General features: G+C 44.2%; 1 protein-coding gene across 1 annotated transcript; it reads left to right on the top strand.

Moving 5' to 3' along the window:
* The first annotated feature begins 3,767 nt into the window (after positions 1-3,767).
* ccnc (cyclin C) lies at positions 3,768-19,302 on the top strand. The gene is made up of 12 exons (XM_080790338.1): positions 3,768-3,901; positions 6,244-6,350; positions 7,851-7,935; positions 8,939-9,008; positions 9,509-9,560; positions 10,002-10,057; positions 12,738-12,773; positions 12,942-13,033; positions 15,531-15,598; positions 16,526-16,605; positions 17,682-17,800; positions 18,773-19,302. Exons 1-12 carry the CDS (start codon positions 3,870-3,872, stop codon positions 18,825-18,827), a joined length of 852 nt encoding a protein of 283 aa, XP_080646464.1. The 5' UTR covers positions 3,768-3,869; the 3' UTR covers positions 18,828-19,302.
* Positions 19,303-20,882: the final 1,580 nt, after the last annotated feature.

Genomic DNA, 20,882 nt, shown 5'->3' with positions numbered 1-20,882 from the left:
CCTTGGTATATAGGCAATTTTTATCATAAAATAAAAAAAAGAATGAAAGAGAGCTTTGTCGTATATATGCACTGTTTGCCTGCATGGTGCCTGATTTATACTCTGTTGCACCAAATATAGCACCGCCGGGCCACAGCCTGCTGGAGGATGGTTTTTGTGTGTTGTCACTGCAGTTGTATCTTATATTAACTCACCTTACAGTATAGGCTACTTGCCGACGAGGAGCCCTCACCGGGAGGACGTATGGCCTCCGTCCTACTCCCCCCCCCCCCCCCCCCCCCAACACTCCCTTGCTGACACTAGGCACCTACGCCAGCCGGTGGAGCACTGACAAATGTCACCCTGCCACTTTATACCCCCCCCCCGAAACATGGGCCAACTGTGTATTCAACTGGCCAAATAAATACATGAAATTCAGATTTGGCGCTCGACAAAGCCGGATGCACAGTGGTGGAATCGAACCCCCAACCTTTCCGCTGTGGTGCGGGAGGGGCACTTTACCATGCGCCGCAGCCTGGTGCAGAATGACTGTGAAACAGTCATTCCACCACTGTTCATCAATGGGGACGGACTGTGTGTGGAGAGGGTGTCCTCTTGCCGTTTTCTGGGAGTCCACATGGAGGAGGGCTTGACCTGGAGCACGAACAACCTCTGAGCTGCTGAAGAAGGCCCAGCAGAGACTCTACTTCCTGAGGGTACTCAGGGGTGTGTGTGGTATACCATGGCTGTACAGTGGCACAGAGGAAAAAGCTCCAGGGGCTCATAAATACATGCAGCACAGAAGATCGTTGGCTGCCTTCTCCCCACACTGGAAGAACTACACAGAGACCGCTGTCATAAAAAAAACTCTGAACATTATGAAAGACACTTCCCACCCCCTGCTCACTCACTGTTTGAACTGTTGCCATCAGGCAGACGGCACAGAGTGATCAAGTCAAAGACCAACAGATTCAGTAACAGCTTCTATCCCACAGCGGTATAGTTGCACTCAATGCTGCTAAAAAATGATCTGTTGCTGTGACACATTTTAGTTTTCTCTTCTATCTTAAGTGCAATAAGGGTGTGTTGTGTGATAACAGCTGAAATGACATGTTTGTGCATTAGTGCTGCAGGGGTTGTGCAATAACAAGAAGTCATGTGTGTTTTGTTTTAGCTTGCATGTTGTCTTGTGATATGATGCACTGATTGTTTGGCACTTTTAATTTCGTTGTACACATTGCAATGACAAATAAAGATCTATCTATCTCCGCCAGGCTGGGTGGCCTATACCAGGGTTGTGTCAGTTGTTGTGGCACAGCCGCCTGCAGGACACGAGGAAGCTGCGAAGAGCACTATAGAGTCTGAACCACAGAAGTTTGTGGAACAACCTACTGTATATCCATGGGGAACAGAGGTTCAAATCAGTGTGTGTGGAACAACCTATACCCATGAGGAACAACCTATACCCATGGGGAACAACCTATACCCATGGGGAACAACCTATACCCATGGGGAACAACCTATACCCATGGGGAACAACCTATACCCATGGGGAACAACCTATACCCATGGGGAACAACCTATACCATGAAGAACAGAGGTTCAGTGTGTATGGAACAACCTATACCCATGGGGAACAACCTATACCATGAAGAACAGAGGTTCAGTGTGTATGGAACAACCTATACCCATGGGGAACAACCTATACCCATGGGGAACAACCTATGCATGGGGAACAACCTATACCATGAAGAACAGAGGTTCAGTTTGTGTCTTGCAGGCCGAAGGATTGAACGGGAAACCTTTCCGATTCCAAGATGACTCCATGCAGCTCGTGAGCCGGTGGCGCGCCACCCTAGTTATCTCCGCCAGGCCAGAAGGGAGCGATACATGTTTTTTTTCCCGCCCTGTCTTTGTCCACCAGGGTGCCTCACATTGTAAGCTTGTGTATCAGCTATTTTCAAAACATTTTGACAAATCTCCTATTGGGGTCCCTCCCTGGCACAAAATCTTTCAAAATGAGGGTCACACACAGATGCATAACTTTGGGGGTCCTTGACACGAAGCAAAACTCTTTCATTGTTAGTTTTGACTTTTTTTTTGTTTTTTTTTTACTTCCCAGCCAGTTTCTTGTATACAGTTTGGGGACATAGTCGTCCCAATCGGCCTGGTAGCAGGTCCCGGGCCACGGGGGCCCCCAGCCCGTATACTTCTTCCGGAAGGCCTTGACGCCCTGTCTGTGGGCTCACATCGACATACAGTATACGTTCTGCTGAGAGCTATACTAAATTATGTTCTGTTCATTTGACAATTCATTTTGAAGGATTTGGTTGTCTCATGCCAACGGTGTCTGTTAATTAGACCCCTGTCTTATCGTATCTTTCTTAAAATTGGCAGGTGGGTAGACATTAGACATTAAGCCAACAGATGTCATGATTTTTTTTTTACAAATTTGGCATTTGATTGGCCAAGCTTGCAGGCGTGACATATAGGCAGTGATCAGAGCTATAATCTTAATTTGTTTCACATTTTGTGACTTCATACCCAGCTGCCTCAGACCCACCAAACCACTATAAATCAGTATGAATATGGAGCCATGTGACCCTCCATATAGGTATGGACATGAATAGGCCTATGTATTAACAGTTTGCAGAATTACATTTCAAGCACAACTCAATACAAAAACTGTATAAATGTGTAACAAATTGTAAAAATGCTGCCTCCCCATCCAGCTTCCGTTCGCTGAATTTAAAACATCAATATGCAATGTTAGATTATATAAATATGAATCTACATCAATGGCACATTTGGCCTGCATGCCCCTCAAGGCACAGCTAATACTTTTGGGAGGAAGTGGAACCATTCAAATATTTGAAAGCGATGGATGGATTCTAGTTTATACCGGTATTCCCTATGTTGTTTCGTTATATAATAATAATAATAATAATAATAATTATTATTATTATTATTAATAATAATAATAATGTACAGAAAGTAAGTGGAGGTGGTATAGCCTACGTGGTAGCCTATATGCATATAAAACAACAAAAGGCCTTAGACTTGTCCAAAATGCTGCAGCCAGAGTAAGCCTACTAACAAGGAAAGGGAAATTCGATCATATAAAACCCACACTCATAGATGTACACTGGTTAGTACCCATACAGGCCAGAGCCCATTTCAAGGTGCTCCTCCTGACCTTTAAAGCCCTAAATGGACTGCCTAATAAAAGCATACATCCTCCCACGACCTCTACGATCCCAAGATATGAAGATACTGGAAAACTCACAGTCACACACCACAATAAAATAACGGTTGGGGGGCAGAGCATTCACACATCGTCTCTGGAATGCTCTCCCACAAACAGTAAGAGATGCCAACTCACTAGACATTTTTAAATCTAGACTTAAAACCCACCGTGGTTTCCTCGTGGTTTCAAAACCCTATAGCCTATGCTATTTTAATAGATTTTCTGAACGCATTTTTAACTGTGTCCTAACATTATGGTACTTATGTCATCCATGTGTAGCCTACTATTGACACATCGTATTATGCTTGTTATTGTGTTATTGTATTTTCTGATTTTTGCTGTGTATTGTTGTGAAGTGCACAGGTGGTGCTTTTGCACTATAAATATAAATAAACTGAAATAAACTGATATGTATAGGCGGCAGGCAGGCCTATCAGTTTATTTCAGTACTATAGTAGTCGAAGTAGCGGAACGGACGTTTCGGGAGGAAGTGGAACCATTATGCCGCTTTCGCTGTTCTGCCCGGTACGTTTAGCGCGTCGCACTCGCTAGTGATTATTTTACTTTTCTCTTGGAAATCCTCTTCTTTATCAGTGAATTATCTTCGTTATTCCTCGTCCTCTTCTACCTCAACCAACACGACATGGCAGGGAACTTCTGGCAGAGCTCCCACTAGTGAGTACAGACCTGAACACGGACGGATCAGGACTTTATTTCATAAAGATCTTCTGTTTTGAGGCTCTATTTTGAGGCCTACCGCCGCTCCGCTCCGTATCATTATGGGACATAAAAGTCATCAAATGTAATCTTTTAATTGGAACTCCAACATAAAGAATCGCCCAATGATGTGTATTTGGCAGTGGACCCCCAGTTGAAAAGATTAGATTCCAGCCAGGGACCCCCCACAAGAGAGAGAGGATTGTCTTCATTTTTTTCTCGAAAATAGCTGATCTACCAGCCTACAACCCGTCGCGCGATGCGATAGGCTTGTGTTGTGAGATCAGCTATTTTTTAATAGCTGAAACTTAAATGATTCAACTTTTCTGGGGACCCCCTGGAACCCCTTCGAGGATTGTTTGGGGTCCCTGGACCCCATATTAAGTCAGTGACATAAAGTATTCATATTGAATCTTGACTGCACTTCCGTTGATTACAAGTAGATCAACATTCTCATCCAGTTTCTTTGTTTTTGTCTGAGTAGATACTTAAATAATCCAAAGGTTTTGCTGCCCTTAAAATATTCAGTGTTAACCCTAGCCCCAAATTTGAGAGTTCAACTTTTGGGCTATGTTAACCCATTGAGACCTGAGACCAGATTCTGCAAAGAGACAGTCAGAGACAGTTTTCTGAAACACCTATGTTTCTATATCAGTGGTTCTCAAACTATTTCATGTCAAGGACCCCAAAAAATATATTGAACTGGCCGCTGACCCCCATCTGAAAATGTGTTGTTCCAGGAACCCCCCAGAAGCAAATATTTGATTTAAAAACGTTCGCTCTGACTGAATATATGTTCAAAGATTTGCACACATTTGCACAGTATTTTTTGGTTATAAGCTATAAAGTGACACAGATCAAACAATACATTAGTATTGTATCCGATCTGTATTCTGTTATCATGGTAATGCAGTGGTTGGAGGTGGTGCTGAATCCCCCCCCCCACCGCCCCCCCCCCCTTTCCCCTCACTGTATATGTTTCTTTTCCCTTTTTCTTCCTTTATGATGAATTCCTGTTCTGTTCTTTAACTATATAGAAGCGTCTATTTGTACGTCTCTATAAATGTCTTGATGAATTGAACAAAGTGGACCCTGTTGTAAACAAGTGTAATGCTTATTTGGGTCACAGTTAACAGTCTTTGTATTGAGTTTGTGCTTGAAATGTACTGTAATTCTGCAGTGCAAACGGTTAATAAATATTTCAATCAATCAAAAAACCCTGACATTTAGACCCTGGTGTTGCGTAGGACATTGGTTCTCAAAGTGGGAACTGCCAGGGGTACTTGAGGGGGTTCCAGCCATCAAATATGTGACTGTAACTGTTGGCTGTAACTAGACTGAGAGAGAGAGTGTACAAATGGAAGGAAATGGACCCTTGTGAGCACCACTGGGGTAGAACACCTACTCTGGTTTGAATGCTGCAGCAGTGGGTTGTACATAATACATATTTTGCATTCTAGCTTTAATTCATTTAATTTAGTCATATTGAAACCTAGCCACAATTTGCAATATGAGATTTTTTATATTTTTTTTATAATGAGTTTATTCTAGAGTTGCACCACCAGCCATTGACGGCCCATTCATCCAAACGGAAAAGTCTGATCTGATTGTATGTACTCGCCAACACCAACATTGCAGCTGCAAGGCAAGCTGGAATTATCCCCTTTTCTATCTGAAAAGTGTTTCATAAAAATAACACCTGTGTTGAAGTGAGGGGCGCTCCTGTCATCGTACGTCATTATCTCATACTGGCCAATCGCTAGAGCTTTGCTATTTTCTGGCCAAGTGCTTGAGCGCGCCCTTATTGGCCAAGCGCTCCCACCTGTTTTGGCTCGCCTGCATATGACGTGGACTTTCCCTCCAATGTCAATGGCGTTTAATGTTTTGATGTTTCGTTTCATGTCACATTTAGCGGAACTTAACCCATTCTGAACGGGAACCCATTTTGGTGTTGGCATCATGTTATGCTTTAGCTATTGAAAAATAGCAGATCTACAAGCTCGTAGCGCGCCACTCGGTGGCGCGCTACGAGCTTGTAGGTCTGCTATTTTTGAAAAATCGAAGAACAACTGACATTTTTACAATCTGATCTCAGGTCAGAATGGGTTAATCAGACCAGTGTGTGTCCAGTGGAAACCTCGTATGAATCTGATCTCAGGTCAGAATGGGTTAATTGACATACTTTCTCCGTTGATTGTCAATGGCAAATATTGAGACGTGCGGCGGTGAGGACGAGATCTAGCGGACATTATGGCCTGAAATTCCAAAGTAAAAGCATGAATGTGTCATGTCTCTTGCAGTCTGCAGTGGGTTCTGGACAAGCAGGACCTGATGAAAGAACGACAGAAGGACCTCAAATTCCTGTCGGAGGAGGAGTACTGGAAGATCCAGATCTTCTTCGCCAACGGTACCAACATCATATTATTTTACACTGTTATACGTACAGTATGGGGATGGGAATGTAACCCATTTAGGCCTGGCGTAATTTTTCTTTTTTTTTTAAAGTTCGCTCTGAAAGAATATATATTCCAAGATTTGTTGCCGCATTTTTACGATTTTTCAAAAATAGCAGACCTACAAGCTTGTAGCGCGCCACTCGGTGGCGCGCTATGAGCTTGTAGATCTGCTATTTTTCACTAGCTCAAGTATAGCATAATGCTTAGTTAACTTAAAACACCAAAAGGGGTTCCCGTCCAGAATGGTGTTAATCATTGCTGCTAACCTTATCGATCGATTTAACCGGTGAGTTGATTTATCTGAGAATCTTAACATCCCTCAATGTCTTAACATAAAAAGATTTAATTCCTTAATCAAATATTTATTTGACCGTTTGAGATACAGGGCCAGGCAGTGGCATCTTTGTATGAGGAATTAACCCATTTTGGGCGGGAAAGCCGGAACCCCTTTTGGTGTTTTAAACATTATGTTATAATTTAGCTATTGAAAAATAGCAGATCTATCCGCTCATAGCGCGCCACCGAGTGGCGTGCTATGAACTTGTAGGTCTGCTATTTTTGAAAAATCCTTAAAATGAAATGTTTGTGACCAGTAATGTACCCATACCTTTCATGCTGCACTGAGGAGTTTTATGTTTGGATCATAGACTGTAAAAAATATGGACAAAGCGTTCCCCGGGTCTAACATGAACGTAAAATGAAGCCTGAAATCCCTTGCACTGTAAGTCGCCATCTTTCAAGATCCGTTTGAGCCCAGTTTGACCATTGGCTGGCCCAGACAACGAGGCGGGACTTCCCCCCTTCTTCTTCGTTGGTTTTTATTTTGACTCGAGTGGGTGGGGGATCCCGTTCATGAACTGTAACGGTAGCCACGCCCCTCAGAACATGCGCGACTTTATGGTATTTTTTTTTATAAATGCGGCCATCATTTTCCAAAAAGAATATTATGACATTAGAAATGAGACTTTAAACTAGTGACTGGAAGCGAAAAGTATTCATGACTATGTTTATTACGGTAATACAGTCTAGGTGAAGTTGGGCCAAAATACATGGACTTCTATGGGGCTATGGGTTTTTTTGAGCCCAATGATAGCGCCACAACAGGCCATTATATGAACTTTCATTTCCTTAGTGGCTTCACAAAAACTCTGTCTGACTGCCCCCCCTGGTTTGGATTCATGAGTAGACTGAGGGAATCAAAGAATGTATTAATTATAGCCTCAACAGGGACCACACAGAGTGACGCAGTCTACTCCTCATGTTTCTGGAAACACTGGAGGCAAATGTTTATACGTTTCTTTTTAATTGACAAGGACTGCCTGGAGTGGAAAATAGCCCGATACATAGGCTATATCTCTGTGTTGTTGTTTTGTATTTACTGTCATGTTTTTTCCATATTGTGTCTGAAATAAAGTTTTCAGTCCTTCATAATATTATTATTACCGTTACAGTCATCCAGGCCCTGGGCGAACACCTGAAGCTGCGGCAGCAGGTCATCGCCACGGCAACCGTCTACTTCAAACGCTTCTATGCCAGGTACGGTATGGCCATGTTTGTTGTGCTGAACTTTGGGCCAATTGGCCAAAAAAGATGGGTCACAAAAACGGCAGGATAAAAAAAAGAGTCCCGTGTGACTGCGCCCTTATGCTGCGTTCAAAATAGCAGATCTACAAGCTCTATAGGTCTACGAGCTTGTAGGTCTGCTATCTTTCGACTGACATAGAAACATAGCTTTTTCAGAAAACTGTCGGCATGTAGAAGACCTTTTTAGAATTTGATCTCGGGTCAGAATGGGTTAACCCATTATGTCAGTCGTTCTTCGATTAAAAAGAAGGAAAAAAAAGCGGACCTACAAGCTCGTAGCGCGCCACTCGGTGGCGCGCTACGAGCTTGTAGATCTGCTTTTTGTCAATAGCTAAATGATGCTTAGTTAAAACGAGAGTTCAGTGAGTGCTGGTTGTTTCTGTAAAGTCACTCGCCCAACGGTAAAAATACTCAGAGTTTGAGAGTAGTTGGAGCCGTGCGAGCTACTGCCTTGATAGTGAATGAGTTAAAGGACCACTTTTCAACCTATCTTCATATAATAGGTCCTCGCTAATAATCATGAAAAAATGCCACGATTTTTTTCCTACTCAGTCTGTCTCATAGGACGGCTTTGGGCAGTTTAGAAACCGTCTTCCAGTGACATCATCATTAGGCAGATGTTTTTTTTTAAACAAATATTTAGATTTTCATTATCGTGAGAACGATGGCTTCCATTTTCGCATTGCAACTTTTCAGGACTAGAAAGCCTGCCGTTTCTATTAGCTTGTGTCCCCCATCGATGATGTCACTGGAAGACGGTTTCTGAACTGCCCACAGCCCTCCTATGGAGACACAGACCCGAGTAGAAAAAAATGGCACCATTTCTTTTCATGGTTATTAGTGAGGACCTATTATATGAAGATGGGTTGAAAAGTGGTGAAGTGGTCCTTTAACGCTGAACTGATTTGTCTTCATTGATGTCAGGTGTTGTTTTTTTTCTCTTTTTCCCCTCCAGGTACTCACTGAAGAGTATAGACCCTGTTCTCATGGCTCCAACCTGCGTATTCCTGGCCTCCAAAGTTGAGGTGAGGCGACTCGATTACACATTGGGCCCCTCTTGGTGTTAGCATTATGCTATGATTTAGCTATTGAAAAATAGCAGATCTACAAGCTCATAGCGCGCCACCGAGTGGCGCGCTACGAGCTTGTAGGTCTGCTGTTTTTGAAAAAAATCGAAGAACGACTGACATAGAAACACGGCTTTTTCAGAAAACGGTCAGGATGTAGAAGAACCTTTTTAGAATCTGATCTCGGGTCAGAATGGGTTCAATATAAATCGGACACCTCGTCCTCCAGACCCTGACAAGGCAAGCACTTGGAATTATAGGAGTTGAGGCATTACATTTTGTTGGACTTGGTTCCATAGATTGCAACGGTTATTATTTTTCTCTTTCTTAGGTAATGCTTGACAATTTGGCCGATGTTTGATAATATTGTGTGTGTGTGTGTGTGTGTGTGTGTGTGTGTGTGTGTGTGTGTGTGTGTGTGTGTGACTGTGTGTGTAAACCTTTTATTTTTCTTGCAGGAATTTGGAGTTGTGTCCAACACTAGGCTGATCTCAGCGGCGACATCTGTATGTACGTAACGACGATCATGTTTTATTGCACCCGGTCCGATCATGTGATCTGCGATGCAGATTTTCCCCAATCCGATAATCATATTTTTTTTTCATAGAACACTTATGCCACAATGTCACAATTAGTAGGCTACAATATCCAAAACCACACGGGCAATATCCAGTCCAATATCACGATATGGATTATAATATTGATACTACGGAATGTCCCGATCAAGATTTATTTCGTAGCTCCCGATCCGATTCCCCCGGACATTTGAAAATGACGCGATCGGCCCATATTTCTCTGACCACTTGATCGGACCCGGTACAAACCCCTAACTCGGACGTGACGTGACTACATGAGTACAGCTCACTGCTCCTGAATCGCATCCATGTGATTGGGATTCAACAGAGCGCGCATGATCCAATGTTTCTTTTCTCTTTTGTTCTTAACACGCAGTGAAAACCAGGTTTTCGTACGCCTTCCCAAAGGAGTTCCCGTACCGAATGAATCATGTAAGTATATTAAAAAAGAAAAAAAGCTAATCCAGTGCTGTGCTGCATATTCCATAACCACACCACCACACCCACCAGAAGCTCAGGGAAACTATTTGCTTATTTAGCCCATTTAGGCTTCAAAATCATGACAGTTTTCTGTATCAGTGGTGCTCAATATTTCATGTCAAGGACCCCGGAAATTATATGTAATATGCCTCCGCCCCCCAATATGTTGTTCCAGGGAGCTCCCAGAAGCTAAAATGTTCACTCTGTAATAATATATATTCAAAGATTTGAGGCACATTTTCACGACTTTTCAAAAATAGCAGACCTACAAGCTCGTAGCGTGCCACTCTGTGATGCACTATGAGCTTGTAGATCTGCTATTTTTCAATAGCTGTAGCATAACATAATGCTTAAAAACACCAAAAGGGGTTCCCGTCCAACATGGGCTAACCATTTTGACCCGAGACAGTTTTCCGAAAAACCTCATGTTTCTGTATCAGTGGTTCTCAATATTCCATGTCAAGGACGCCCAAAAATATATGTAATTGGCCGCCGACCCCCATCTGAAAATATGTTGTTCCAGGGACCCCCCCCCCCCAGAAGCAAAGATTTGAGTTAAAAACACGCCGAAAGAATATATATTAAAAGATTTGCGCCACATTTCCACGACTTTTCTAAAATAGCAGAACTACAAGCTCGTAGCGCGGCACTCGGTGCCGCACCATGAGCCTTGTAGATCTGCTATTTTTCAATAGCTAAATCATAACATAAAGCTAAAAGAGGTTCGCGCCCCAAAATGGGTTGAATGGGGGTCCTTCGCCTGATGCGGAAATACAACTGTGGGTCCTTGAAATTATAAGCAATTTTGAGAATCAATTTCAATCTGGCTCCATTATTCTATTGTTCCGTCTTCCAAACTCTCTCTCTCTCTCTCTCTCTCTCTCTCTCCGTGTGAGCAATAAACACTCTGGCTCTGTTTGTTTGGCTGCTTCCTCTGCGTAGATGTGTGTCCTCGCACGGCCGTGCCACCACTGGCACACTTCTGCATGTCACAACAAACAACAGGGCCGCCCCGCGTGCGTGTGTGCGTGGGCCCGGTGTCCTTGTGTCGCTAGTCAGCCCACGTTTGTCACATTCCACAGCCAACGTTCACACTCGTGCGTCGAAACTCCCCCCGCCGCTCTGGGAGAGATTTTCATTTCATTTTTATTTCGCTTTTCCACCGGTTGGTGCTTCCCAATGGGAACCGGTTCAGTTCTTTTTGGTTTTTAGTCCATGATGAGCCCAGAGCTCCAAAATTGGTGGGCAAACTATACCCTATATAAAATTGTTTACAGGATCGATACAAGTAAATAAATACGTAATAAATCATTGTCTTCAATTCGTTTAATTCATAATTAACGTTTCAATTTTGGAGCTCTGGCTCATGGACTTAAAAACCAAAAGGAACTGAACCGGTTCCCATTGGGAACCAACCGGTGGAAAAGGGGCCATAGTGTATCACGATATCACATTTTTTTAAAAATAAATAGACCATTTGTGTGATCTCTATAATGCACTTTGTGCATGATTCGTATACTGCTCCGACTGGCTTTGATAGTGGCTGATGCCGCCGCCGCGCGCAGCGCACGCACGCGCGCGTGCGCACGTACATGCGTGCGCTCATTGTCGTCGCCCCGCACATTCCTCGTCACGTTAATTGCTTCTCGCCGACCGGGCGACGTATTTATCGAGTTGCCGCGACTTCCCCGGAGGGGGGGCTGTCCTGTCCAGATCTGTGTAAATGATTATTAATAGTGGGACTCACTGGACTGTGGAACGGGGGAGGGACGGGCTCACACCACCGAGGATAAATTAGCAGAATGATGTGACGCTATACAGCCCAATTGTGCCCAATTATAGAGAGGGAAGGGTGGTGTGGTGATGATGACTCTGCCTCAAACACTTTATATATATTATTTTTTTCTTTTTTTTGATAATATGCTCCCCAAGTGAAGTCATCGGTCCCCCAGAGACCATTTGGGAAAAGTTCATTTGTTTTATTCCTGGGGAAAATAATTTGAGAGTACTCTCTTTTTATAGCCACCTCATCCTGTCATACGTGGACATGCGTTTCAATCCCACTGTCCTGACATGCATGACACGCTGCGACGTTCCTACATTGGTTTGACCGAGTTCTTTATTTGCGCCCGTGTCACCCACCCACAAAACTTTTTTTTTTTTTATTGGTTTAGATCTGCACGCTGATTTGCGCCTGGTCCCGGAAAACACGGCTATTTTCAACGTTTTTTTTTTTTTAAGAGTGAAGGAAATTGGATGGATGGCTTTAACCCATTCTGACCGGGAACCCGTTTTGGTGTCAGCATCATGTTATGCTTTAGCTATTGAAAAATAGCAGATCTACAAGCTCATAGCGCGCCACTCGTGGCGCGCTACGAGCTTGTAGGTCTGCTATTTTTTGAAAAATCGAAGAACGGCTGACATTTTTTTAATCTGATCTCAGGTCAGAATGGGTTAATCAGACCAGTGTGTGTCCTAGTGGAAACCTCGTATGAATCTGATCTCAGGTCAGAATGGGTTAATGTATAATCACTGTTTAAATGAGTTATAAATAAAACAGACAGAAGTGTAACGTGTATATACTGTATGATGGTATGATCTTAACTGCTCTGCTCTCTCTTCCTGACAACAGATATTGGAGTGTGAGTTCTACCTGCTAGAGTTGATGGTGAGTGAACACGGTCTGAGTCCGAAAATAGCAGACCTACACGCTCGTAGGGACGCAGAAGAAGAAGACATTTTTAGAATCTGATCTCGGGTCAGGAATGGAAAACTGTCTGGACGTATAAGATTTTTTTTTAGAATCTGATCTCAGGTCTGTGTCATTCCCCTGCAGGACTGCTGCCTCATCGTCTACCACCCCTACAGACCTCTGCTGCAGTACGTCCAGGACATGGGCCAGGAGGACATGCTGCTGCCCCTCGCCTGGTACGTTCTGACCTGAGATCAGATTCTAACGCACAGAGAGAATGGTGGTTCTTTAACGCATTTTGACCTGAGATCTGGTACGCATGCTCATCTCTCGCTCTTTTTTTGAGCGGTGCACCCACTCCCTTACGGAGATATGTGTGTGTGTGTGTGGCAAGGTTATAATAGTTTTGTTTTTTTCCCATTATAGTTTAGTTTTAGTTAGTTTTGACATATTTTTTTTCTAATTCAGTTAGTTTTAGTTAGTTTGTAGAGCAGGGTTTGCTAGTTTTTATTTCGTTTTTTATTTTGGTGAAAATGCTTAGTTTTACTTGTACTACTTGTCGTACTTTGGTTTATTTGTGGGTTAGGGTTGGCGTGGCTACATGCTGCCGTACGGTGCTGAAAACCTGCCGTAAAACATGTTGGAGAAATGAGGAAATTAATCTAATGAATTGAAAAGGATTATATATATAGTTTTATTTAACTATTATAACCTTGGTGTGTATGTGTGTGTGTGTGTGGGTGGCTGGGTGGGTGTCTGGGTATGAGCACGAAAACAGCATGGTTGTTTTTCACCACCTGTGCGCAACCTAACACACACACGCACGTATGAACTGTATATACGATGCTTTCGGGTGTGCCAGTACAGTGCAGTAGAGGGACCGCCACACGGTCATTATTAACTGCCATTTCTCTACCGTTCCTGGGGGTCTGGAACCCCCCCCCCCCCCCCCCCCCAATCAAATTTAATCAAAAATGTATTTGGCAATTATCGATGCAGGGCCAGGCAATGGCCTCTTTGTATGAAATGGAGCAGCGGTTCCCAAACTGGCCGTCGCCAAACTATTTTGGGGTTGTCCGCAGACGATTGGCTTAATGTGCGACATCGTTTTCTCACACAACGGTAAACATTTTCTAAAGTTACAACTTAATGACCCTTAAGGGCTTCTTTTTTTCCCCATACCAAATTAGCAAAATTGGCAAATATAAGGTAAGGAAGAGGAGAATAGCCGAGGTCCGCGGCCAGGGACGAACGACGGCTCTTTTTAAGGAGCCAATAATTATTCCTCTAAAAGTGTCAGCAGTACAGCAGTAACCAGCAGCCTGCAGCTGCCTGTGCACGTCCCAAACTCTTCTCCCTTCTGGCTCCAAAACTGTGGAATGCACTTCCCATTGCAGTCAGAACTGCAGCATCACTCCCAATCTTCCGCCGTAGTTTGAAAACCCACCTTTTCAGACTCCATCATGGCCCATAGCACTTACCCCACCCCCTTAGATAGCAATTCTGTAGACTTAGATAGCATTTGATACAGACTTATAGCATGTTATGTAAACAGCATAAGTGCATTGTATGTAGTCATAGCACGTCATAGTACATAATGTATATCATAGTAGTATAGATGTATAGCTTATATGTATAGTTTCATTATAGATATTCCCCTGTTACTTTCTTAGCTTACGCATGTTTCATGATAAATGTTTTTATGTGATGTATTCCCCATGCTTTTGGTTCTTGCTTAATGTAAGTCGCTCTGGATTAAGAGCGTCTGCTAAATGCCTAAATTGTAAATTGTAAATTGTGATGACTCTGAAGACAGTCAAGACACTGTTCCGACACCGCCCTCCCCTGGCCAAAGCAAGTGTTTATTATCAATCTGTAAATAGAAGTACCAGCGAAAACAACAATTTATTGGGAGGGGGGGGGAAACAATTTGTCCCTGTGCGGGGCGTTGTGAACTAATGTGTAATTTGTCTGTGGAACCGAGTCAAACTAAATCAAGTAATGCCCACAATACCCAGTGTTTGTCAGGGTGGGGGGGGGGGGGGGGGGGGGGTTGCAAAGAGGTATAAAAGGATAGTGGGTGGAACCGAGCTACAGCCCCGCCCCCCAAGCTATTCATTTCAATGAAAAGGGGGGGTTGCCAGTTCATTATGATTATTTTGTTTGCGCCCCGAAAAGTTTGAGAACAGTATCAATGGTTAAGGGTGTACAAAGTGTGTGTGTGTGAGAACAAAGTTTATGTGTGGAGTCACATTGCCCTCTGCTGGACACATTGTTGCACTGCGCCTGTTGTATAATTATGGATGTTTTAGGATTTTCACTTCACTTCACAGTTTTTTAGTGTCATCTTAACCCATTTTTGGGGGCGGGCCGGGAACCCCTTTTGGTCTTTTAGGCATTGTGTTGTGCTTTAGCTGTTGGAAAAACAGCTGATCGACAAGCTCGCGCGCTTACGAGCTTGTAGGTCTGCTATTTCTTTTAAATCGTGAAAACGTGGCGTAAATCTCTGAATATGTATTGTTTCAGAGCGAACATTTTTAACTCAAATCTTTGCTTCTGGGGGTGGGGGTGGGGGGGGTCCCTGGAACAACTGCATAATGATTTTTTGGGATCCTTGACATGAAATAGTGAGAACCGCCGATTATAGAAAGGTGAGGTTTTAAACGGGTTAAATACTAAAATGAAAAGTCATCTATACCCACGCTGATGGCTGTGTGTCTCCTCCTCCAACAGGCGGATAGTGAACGACACCTACCGGACGGACCTGTGTCTGCTCTATCCACCCTTCATGATCGCTCTGGGTAAGATCTATCTGTCCCCCGACGTGCACTTCCACTCCAACGATATCCAGGCCACACAGTACAGTAGGCCCCCATATATATATACTGTATGCTTTTTTTACAGCAGGAAAAAACACACTTTCGGTCACGGATTGGACTGGAAAATTCTCAATATTCACGATAAGATTACCACCATAGGTTAACACATTTTGTACATAATACGTCCTGAAACGTCATAAGGATTGGAACCGAGAGGTGCCTTAGACGTCTGTGGACGTCCTAGCGACGTCCAAACGACGCGGGGCGAGATTATAATATTCAGAATAATATATATTTTTTTTTTGGCATTTCGCTTTTCGCTTGCCGTATGCTAACACTCTGTGAAACTATTAGCTTGTCATTGACTCCCATGTTAGCGCGGCGGAAAGAATGACTCGTAATACTCGTATCTCCTCATCCAGGGCGCTCTCCGTGGTGATGAATGGATCGATATGCTGGCGCTGCGTTTCTGCTCCTCATCCGTCTCTCCCGCAAAATATGAACTCTTTTTGAAGCGTATATAAATATATTAAGATGATCGGAGATTGTGATGGCACTTTGTCAGTCAACTTTTTTAAGAAAGTATTTCCGGTTCATGGCTTTCAAAATAGAAGCGATCACTACTCTGGCGATTACTCTGGCGCAAGCAGCGCCTTTATTTTGATGCAGTTCCGGTACTAAATGTGTTAAGAAGAAAATTAAAGATAAAAAATGAAACCCCGTTTTGACCCCGAGATCAGATTCTCTAAAAAAAATAAAAAAATGTCTTCTACATCCCGACAGTTAAAAAAAAAAAAAAAAAAAAAAAAGCAGACGAGTGGCGCGCTACGAGCTTGTAGGTCTGGCTATTCTTCGATAGCTAAAGCCTAGCGTAATGCTATAACGCCAGTGTCTTCTCTTGTGCCGCAGCGTGTCTCCACGTAGCCTGCGTGGTGCAGCAGAAGGACGCCAGGCAGTGGTTCTCGGAGCTCTCCGTCGACATGGACAAGGTAAGCCTTTTTCGTTTACGTCACGCGCCGCTGTCAGGAGATCTACTAACCCATTCTGACCTGAGATCAGATTCACACGAGGTTTCCACTGGACACACACTGGTCTGATGAACCCATTCTGACCTGAGATCAGATTCTAAAAATGTCAGTCGTTCTTCGAATTTTTCAAAAATAGCAGACCTACAAGCTCGTATCGCGCCACTCGGTGGCGCGATATGAGCTTGTAGATCTGCTATTTTTCAATAGCTAAAGCATAACATGATGCTAACACCAAAATGGGTGCCAGGTCAGAATGGGCTAATACCCGATACTTCCCCCGACGATTCCGCCATTTTAATGGAAGAACCGAGCTTCCTTTTCTTCACTCGTGGGCTCTCTCGTGTCTGAAAGAAAGTATACGTCTTCCTAGTGGGGCGTTCCTGCTGCCATTACCCATGTCCTAGCCTGGGGGGCACCATTTCATTTAGGCGTATACGATCCTGTCGGGGAGCGGATGATCTCGTTACGTCACGTTGTAGTGTTGTTTTGTGTAGTCGACGGGCAGGAACAACAGGCTGGCGGCGACTTCCTTTTCCCCCTCGAACCGGTTTTATCTCAATAAAAGCTACAGGCTATACGAGAAGGTTTTTATTGAGGGGGGGGGAAAGGAAGTTGTCTTGTTTCTATGCCAGTCGTTCTCTAAACATTATCATGTCGAGGACCCCCAAAAAATATATGTATTTGGCCGCAGAACCCCATCTGAAAATACGTTGTTCCGGTGACCACCCAGAAGCAAAGGTTTGAGTTAAAACGCTCTCTCTGAAAGAGACACCCGCCACATTGTCGTGCTTTAGCTATTGAAAAATAGCAGATCTACAAGCTCATAGCGTGCCACCGAGTGGTGTGCTACGAGCTTGTAGGTCTGCTATTTTTTTGAAAAATCGAAGAGCGACTGACATAGAAGAATTTTTTTTATAATCTGATCTCAGGTCAGAATGGAAAACTGTCAGGATGTAGAAGACATTTTTTTAGAATCTGATCTCAGGTCAGAATGGGTTGGACTGCCTGGACTGTGAGTTGTGTTGTGTTCACTATAGATCCTGGAGATCATCCGTGTGATCCTGAAGCTGTACGACCAGTGGAAGAACTTTGACGACAGGAAGGAGATGGCCGGCGTGCTCAACAAGATGCCCAAACCCAAGCCCCCTCCTAACAGGTACACACGTTTAACCCATTGATGCCTGAGGCCGAATCTGGGAACGCCTTCTAGGGCCTGACCTAAGGTTTCTGAAAACCTTCAAATTCGGATGATTTTTTTTTAAATAGTTATGTTGCTACATGTATAGCAATAGCTGATGAGACACAGAGAGAGCGCCGGCATCAAGGGTAGAACAACGTATACGTTGCACCAGGCGCCAATGGGTTAATTAAAACTCATTCAGTGGCCCTGACTAAATCATTATTTAATTCGCCAAGTATACCCAGTTGTTTGTCGTTTTTTTTTCTTTCTTAGCTTTTAAGTAGTCACATAAAGGTTATGTCCTCTACGATTGATGATTAAAGTGCCTTTCAGCTGGGTGTTGGCAAAGAAACTCGTCACGTGATTTCCTGGTTCCATGGCTGAGGGTTGAGCAATTAGGGCTTCAGCGTCTGGTTGGGCATTAAGCAATTAGTTGACTAGTTGATAAGAAAATTATTTGTATTATTATTATTATTTTTTTTTTTTCAACTAGTAAAAATGACTAGAAGTGCCCTAGCGTCTGGCTCAAGGACACTTGAGATCATAGAAACTGGGAGAGTGGGAATCTCGCGGTTCAATTCCAGCCACTCTACCGGACACTTTACCCCTGAGCCGCTGCTGCCCCAAAGATTGACCCGTCAACTTCATTAACCCATTCTGACCTGAGATCAGATTCTAAAAATATCTTCTTCATCCATGACAGTTTTCTGAAAAAGCTATGTTTCTACAGTATGTCGGTCGTTCTTCCATTTTTCAAAAATAGCAGACGAGTGGCGCGCTACGAGCTTGTAGATCTGCTATTTTTCGATAGCTAAAGCATAGCATAATGCTAACACCAAAAAGGGGTTCCCGCCCCGCAAATGGGTTAATTGCGTAACGGCGACGGCTCTAACCCCCGACCGGTCTCCTCCTGTGTCGTCGTGTCTTTGCTCTCGTCCCCTTTTCCAGTGAGAACGACCAGAGCTCCAACGGGAACCAGAACAACTCCTACAGCCAGTCGTAGACGAAGAAGAACGTCCTGCAGTTCCATGAAAAATGAAAAAAAAAACCACACGGCTTTGATGTTCCCCCGGACGGTGGTCAGGTTGACCGCCAACAGCGACGGTCCGCCCGCTGTGAATGAAGTGCCCCCCCCCTTTTGCAGTCGGTGTCAGTCTGCGCGGCGGTATATTTTCATACTGACGGAAAGGACATGGCCTTTCTCCTTTTGTTTTGTTTTTCTTTTTTGAGTGACACCCCAAAGACCTACTTTAGAACCTACTCTAAGATGCGAAGACATTGTCTTCAGACCTTGTCTCTGCCCCCCCCACACACACACTCTCTCTCCTCTCTCTGCCGTTATTTGTCCAGGTCGTGGCCATATCTCAATTATTATTTTATATTGTTATTTTTTATTTCAAGGACACACGCGGTTTTATATGCATTACTACGGCCACGGGACGGACTCGCCATAACTCAGAGAGTGCAAAATGGACTTTGTTTGTGTACACACTCCTGAGTTTGCAGAACTTTACGGGTCCATTTCGGTCCCAGAAACAATCAATCGTTTGTAGCTGGGGGGGGGGTGTGTGGGGGGGGGGGGGGGGGGGTGTGACGACTTGGAAAATGTACAGCTGTGTCTCGAGAGTAATGGATTTTTTTCTTGTATGTAGTGGTGATTGATCCTGACTTCCTTGAAACGGTCTCGGTGAGCACGTCCTTTGATGTGGCGTGAGAGTGTGTGTGTGTGTGTGTGCGTGTGCGTGTGCGTGTGCGTGTGTGTGTGTGTGTGTGTGTGTGTGTGTGTGCGTGTGTGTGTGTGTGTGCGTGCGTGTGCGTGCGTGTTTGCGCGTGGCCAATCTGGGAGTATTTCCATTCCTCAGGAACTAAACCGCATGGTCTTCTCTCTGCTGGCGTCTGTGGCGGTGATTTCATAGTCGGTTTGCGTGCCAGGCAGCGTTGCGTATAGATGTGTAAGCGTCGATACACGCCAGCATAAAGCCCATGCATCCTGATGCATATCGTATATGCCCCCCGTGTGTGTGTGTGTGTGTGTGTGTGTGTGTGTGTGTGTTTTATAGAAAGCCAGGAGAGCCTCACTACTCCACAACCAAAAAATCACCTCCTGGTATTGAATCCCACTCGCGCCACCATTTATTTATCAACTTATTTTTTTGGGGCCGATTTAAAGTCAAGTCTTTAGACACCTGTGGCTTCCCTGGTTATAGGGACAGGGGGGGGGGGTAGTAGTAACATCCGACATACTGTACTGTACTTATCGCTATTTTTATCACGCTGTATTTCTGTATCAGAAATGCATGAATCGGATTCCTGTCAGAAAGGCAGTTTTCACCACACCGCTATTTCTGTTAGAAGGTGGCTTCCGGCGTGTGGCGCCACTCAAAAAGTGACTACTGGGTTTGGCTGCTGGATGCAAAGGGGGTTGTTGGGCTACTATAACTCTGTCTGGCAGATGATAGTCGAGGAGTGATTATTTCACCGTAGATATTAACCCATTTTGGGCCCGGGAACCCCTTTAAAGCATTATGTCGTGCGTATGAAAAATAGCAGATCTACAAGCTCATAGCTCGAGCTTGTAGGTCTGCCGTTTTTGAAGAATCGTGGAAAAAGTGACGTGAAAGTGTTTGAGAAACGACTGACATGGAAAAACATAGCTTTTTCAAGAAAACGGTCTTTCCTTAGAAGACATTTGGCAGAATCGTTCCCAGGTCCAAATGGGTTAAAATAAAAAGATTTAGCCTCATTGGGCTGCTGCAGTTCGTTGGAGCCATGTGTGTCGACGCGAGGGCGGAAATTTTACACTGGTATACGCCGGAAGAGTGTCGTCTATGGATTTTTGCCCGTGTGCGTTGGGGGGGGGGGGGAAACGGGCGCTTCTGACACGTAGAAAGTCCATGTGTGACCCTGTCCCTAATGGTTATAAAACAGAGAAAGCGAGGACCAATATGTGCTGCGGTGTTGACGTGGTGGTTGTGGCGTGGTCAATGCACCGGTGGCACAACCAAGTATGAATCGGGGGGGGGGGGGGGGGGGGGTGGGCTTACAGGTGCTATTGATT

The sequence above is a fragment of the Protomyctophum bolini genome (assembly GCF_963924005.1).
Source record: "Protomyctophum bolini genome assembly, chromosome: 19".
Lineage (NCBI taxonomy): Eukaryota > Metazoa > Chordata > Actinopteri > Myctophiformes > Myctophidae > Protomyctophum > Protomyctophum bolini.
The sequence above is the reverse complement of the archived record's forward strand: the minus strand, read 5'-3'. Positions and strand labels throughout refer to the sequence as shown.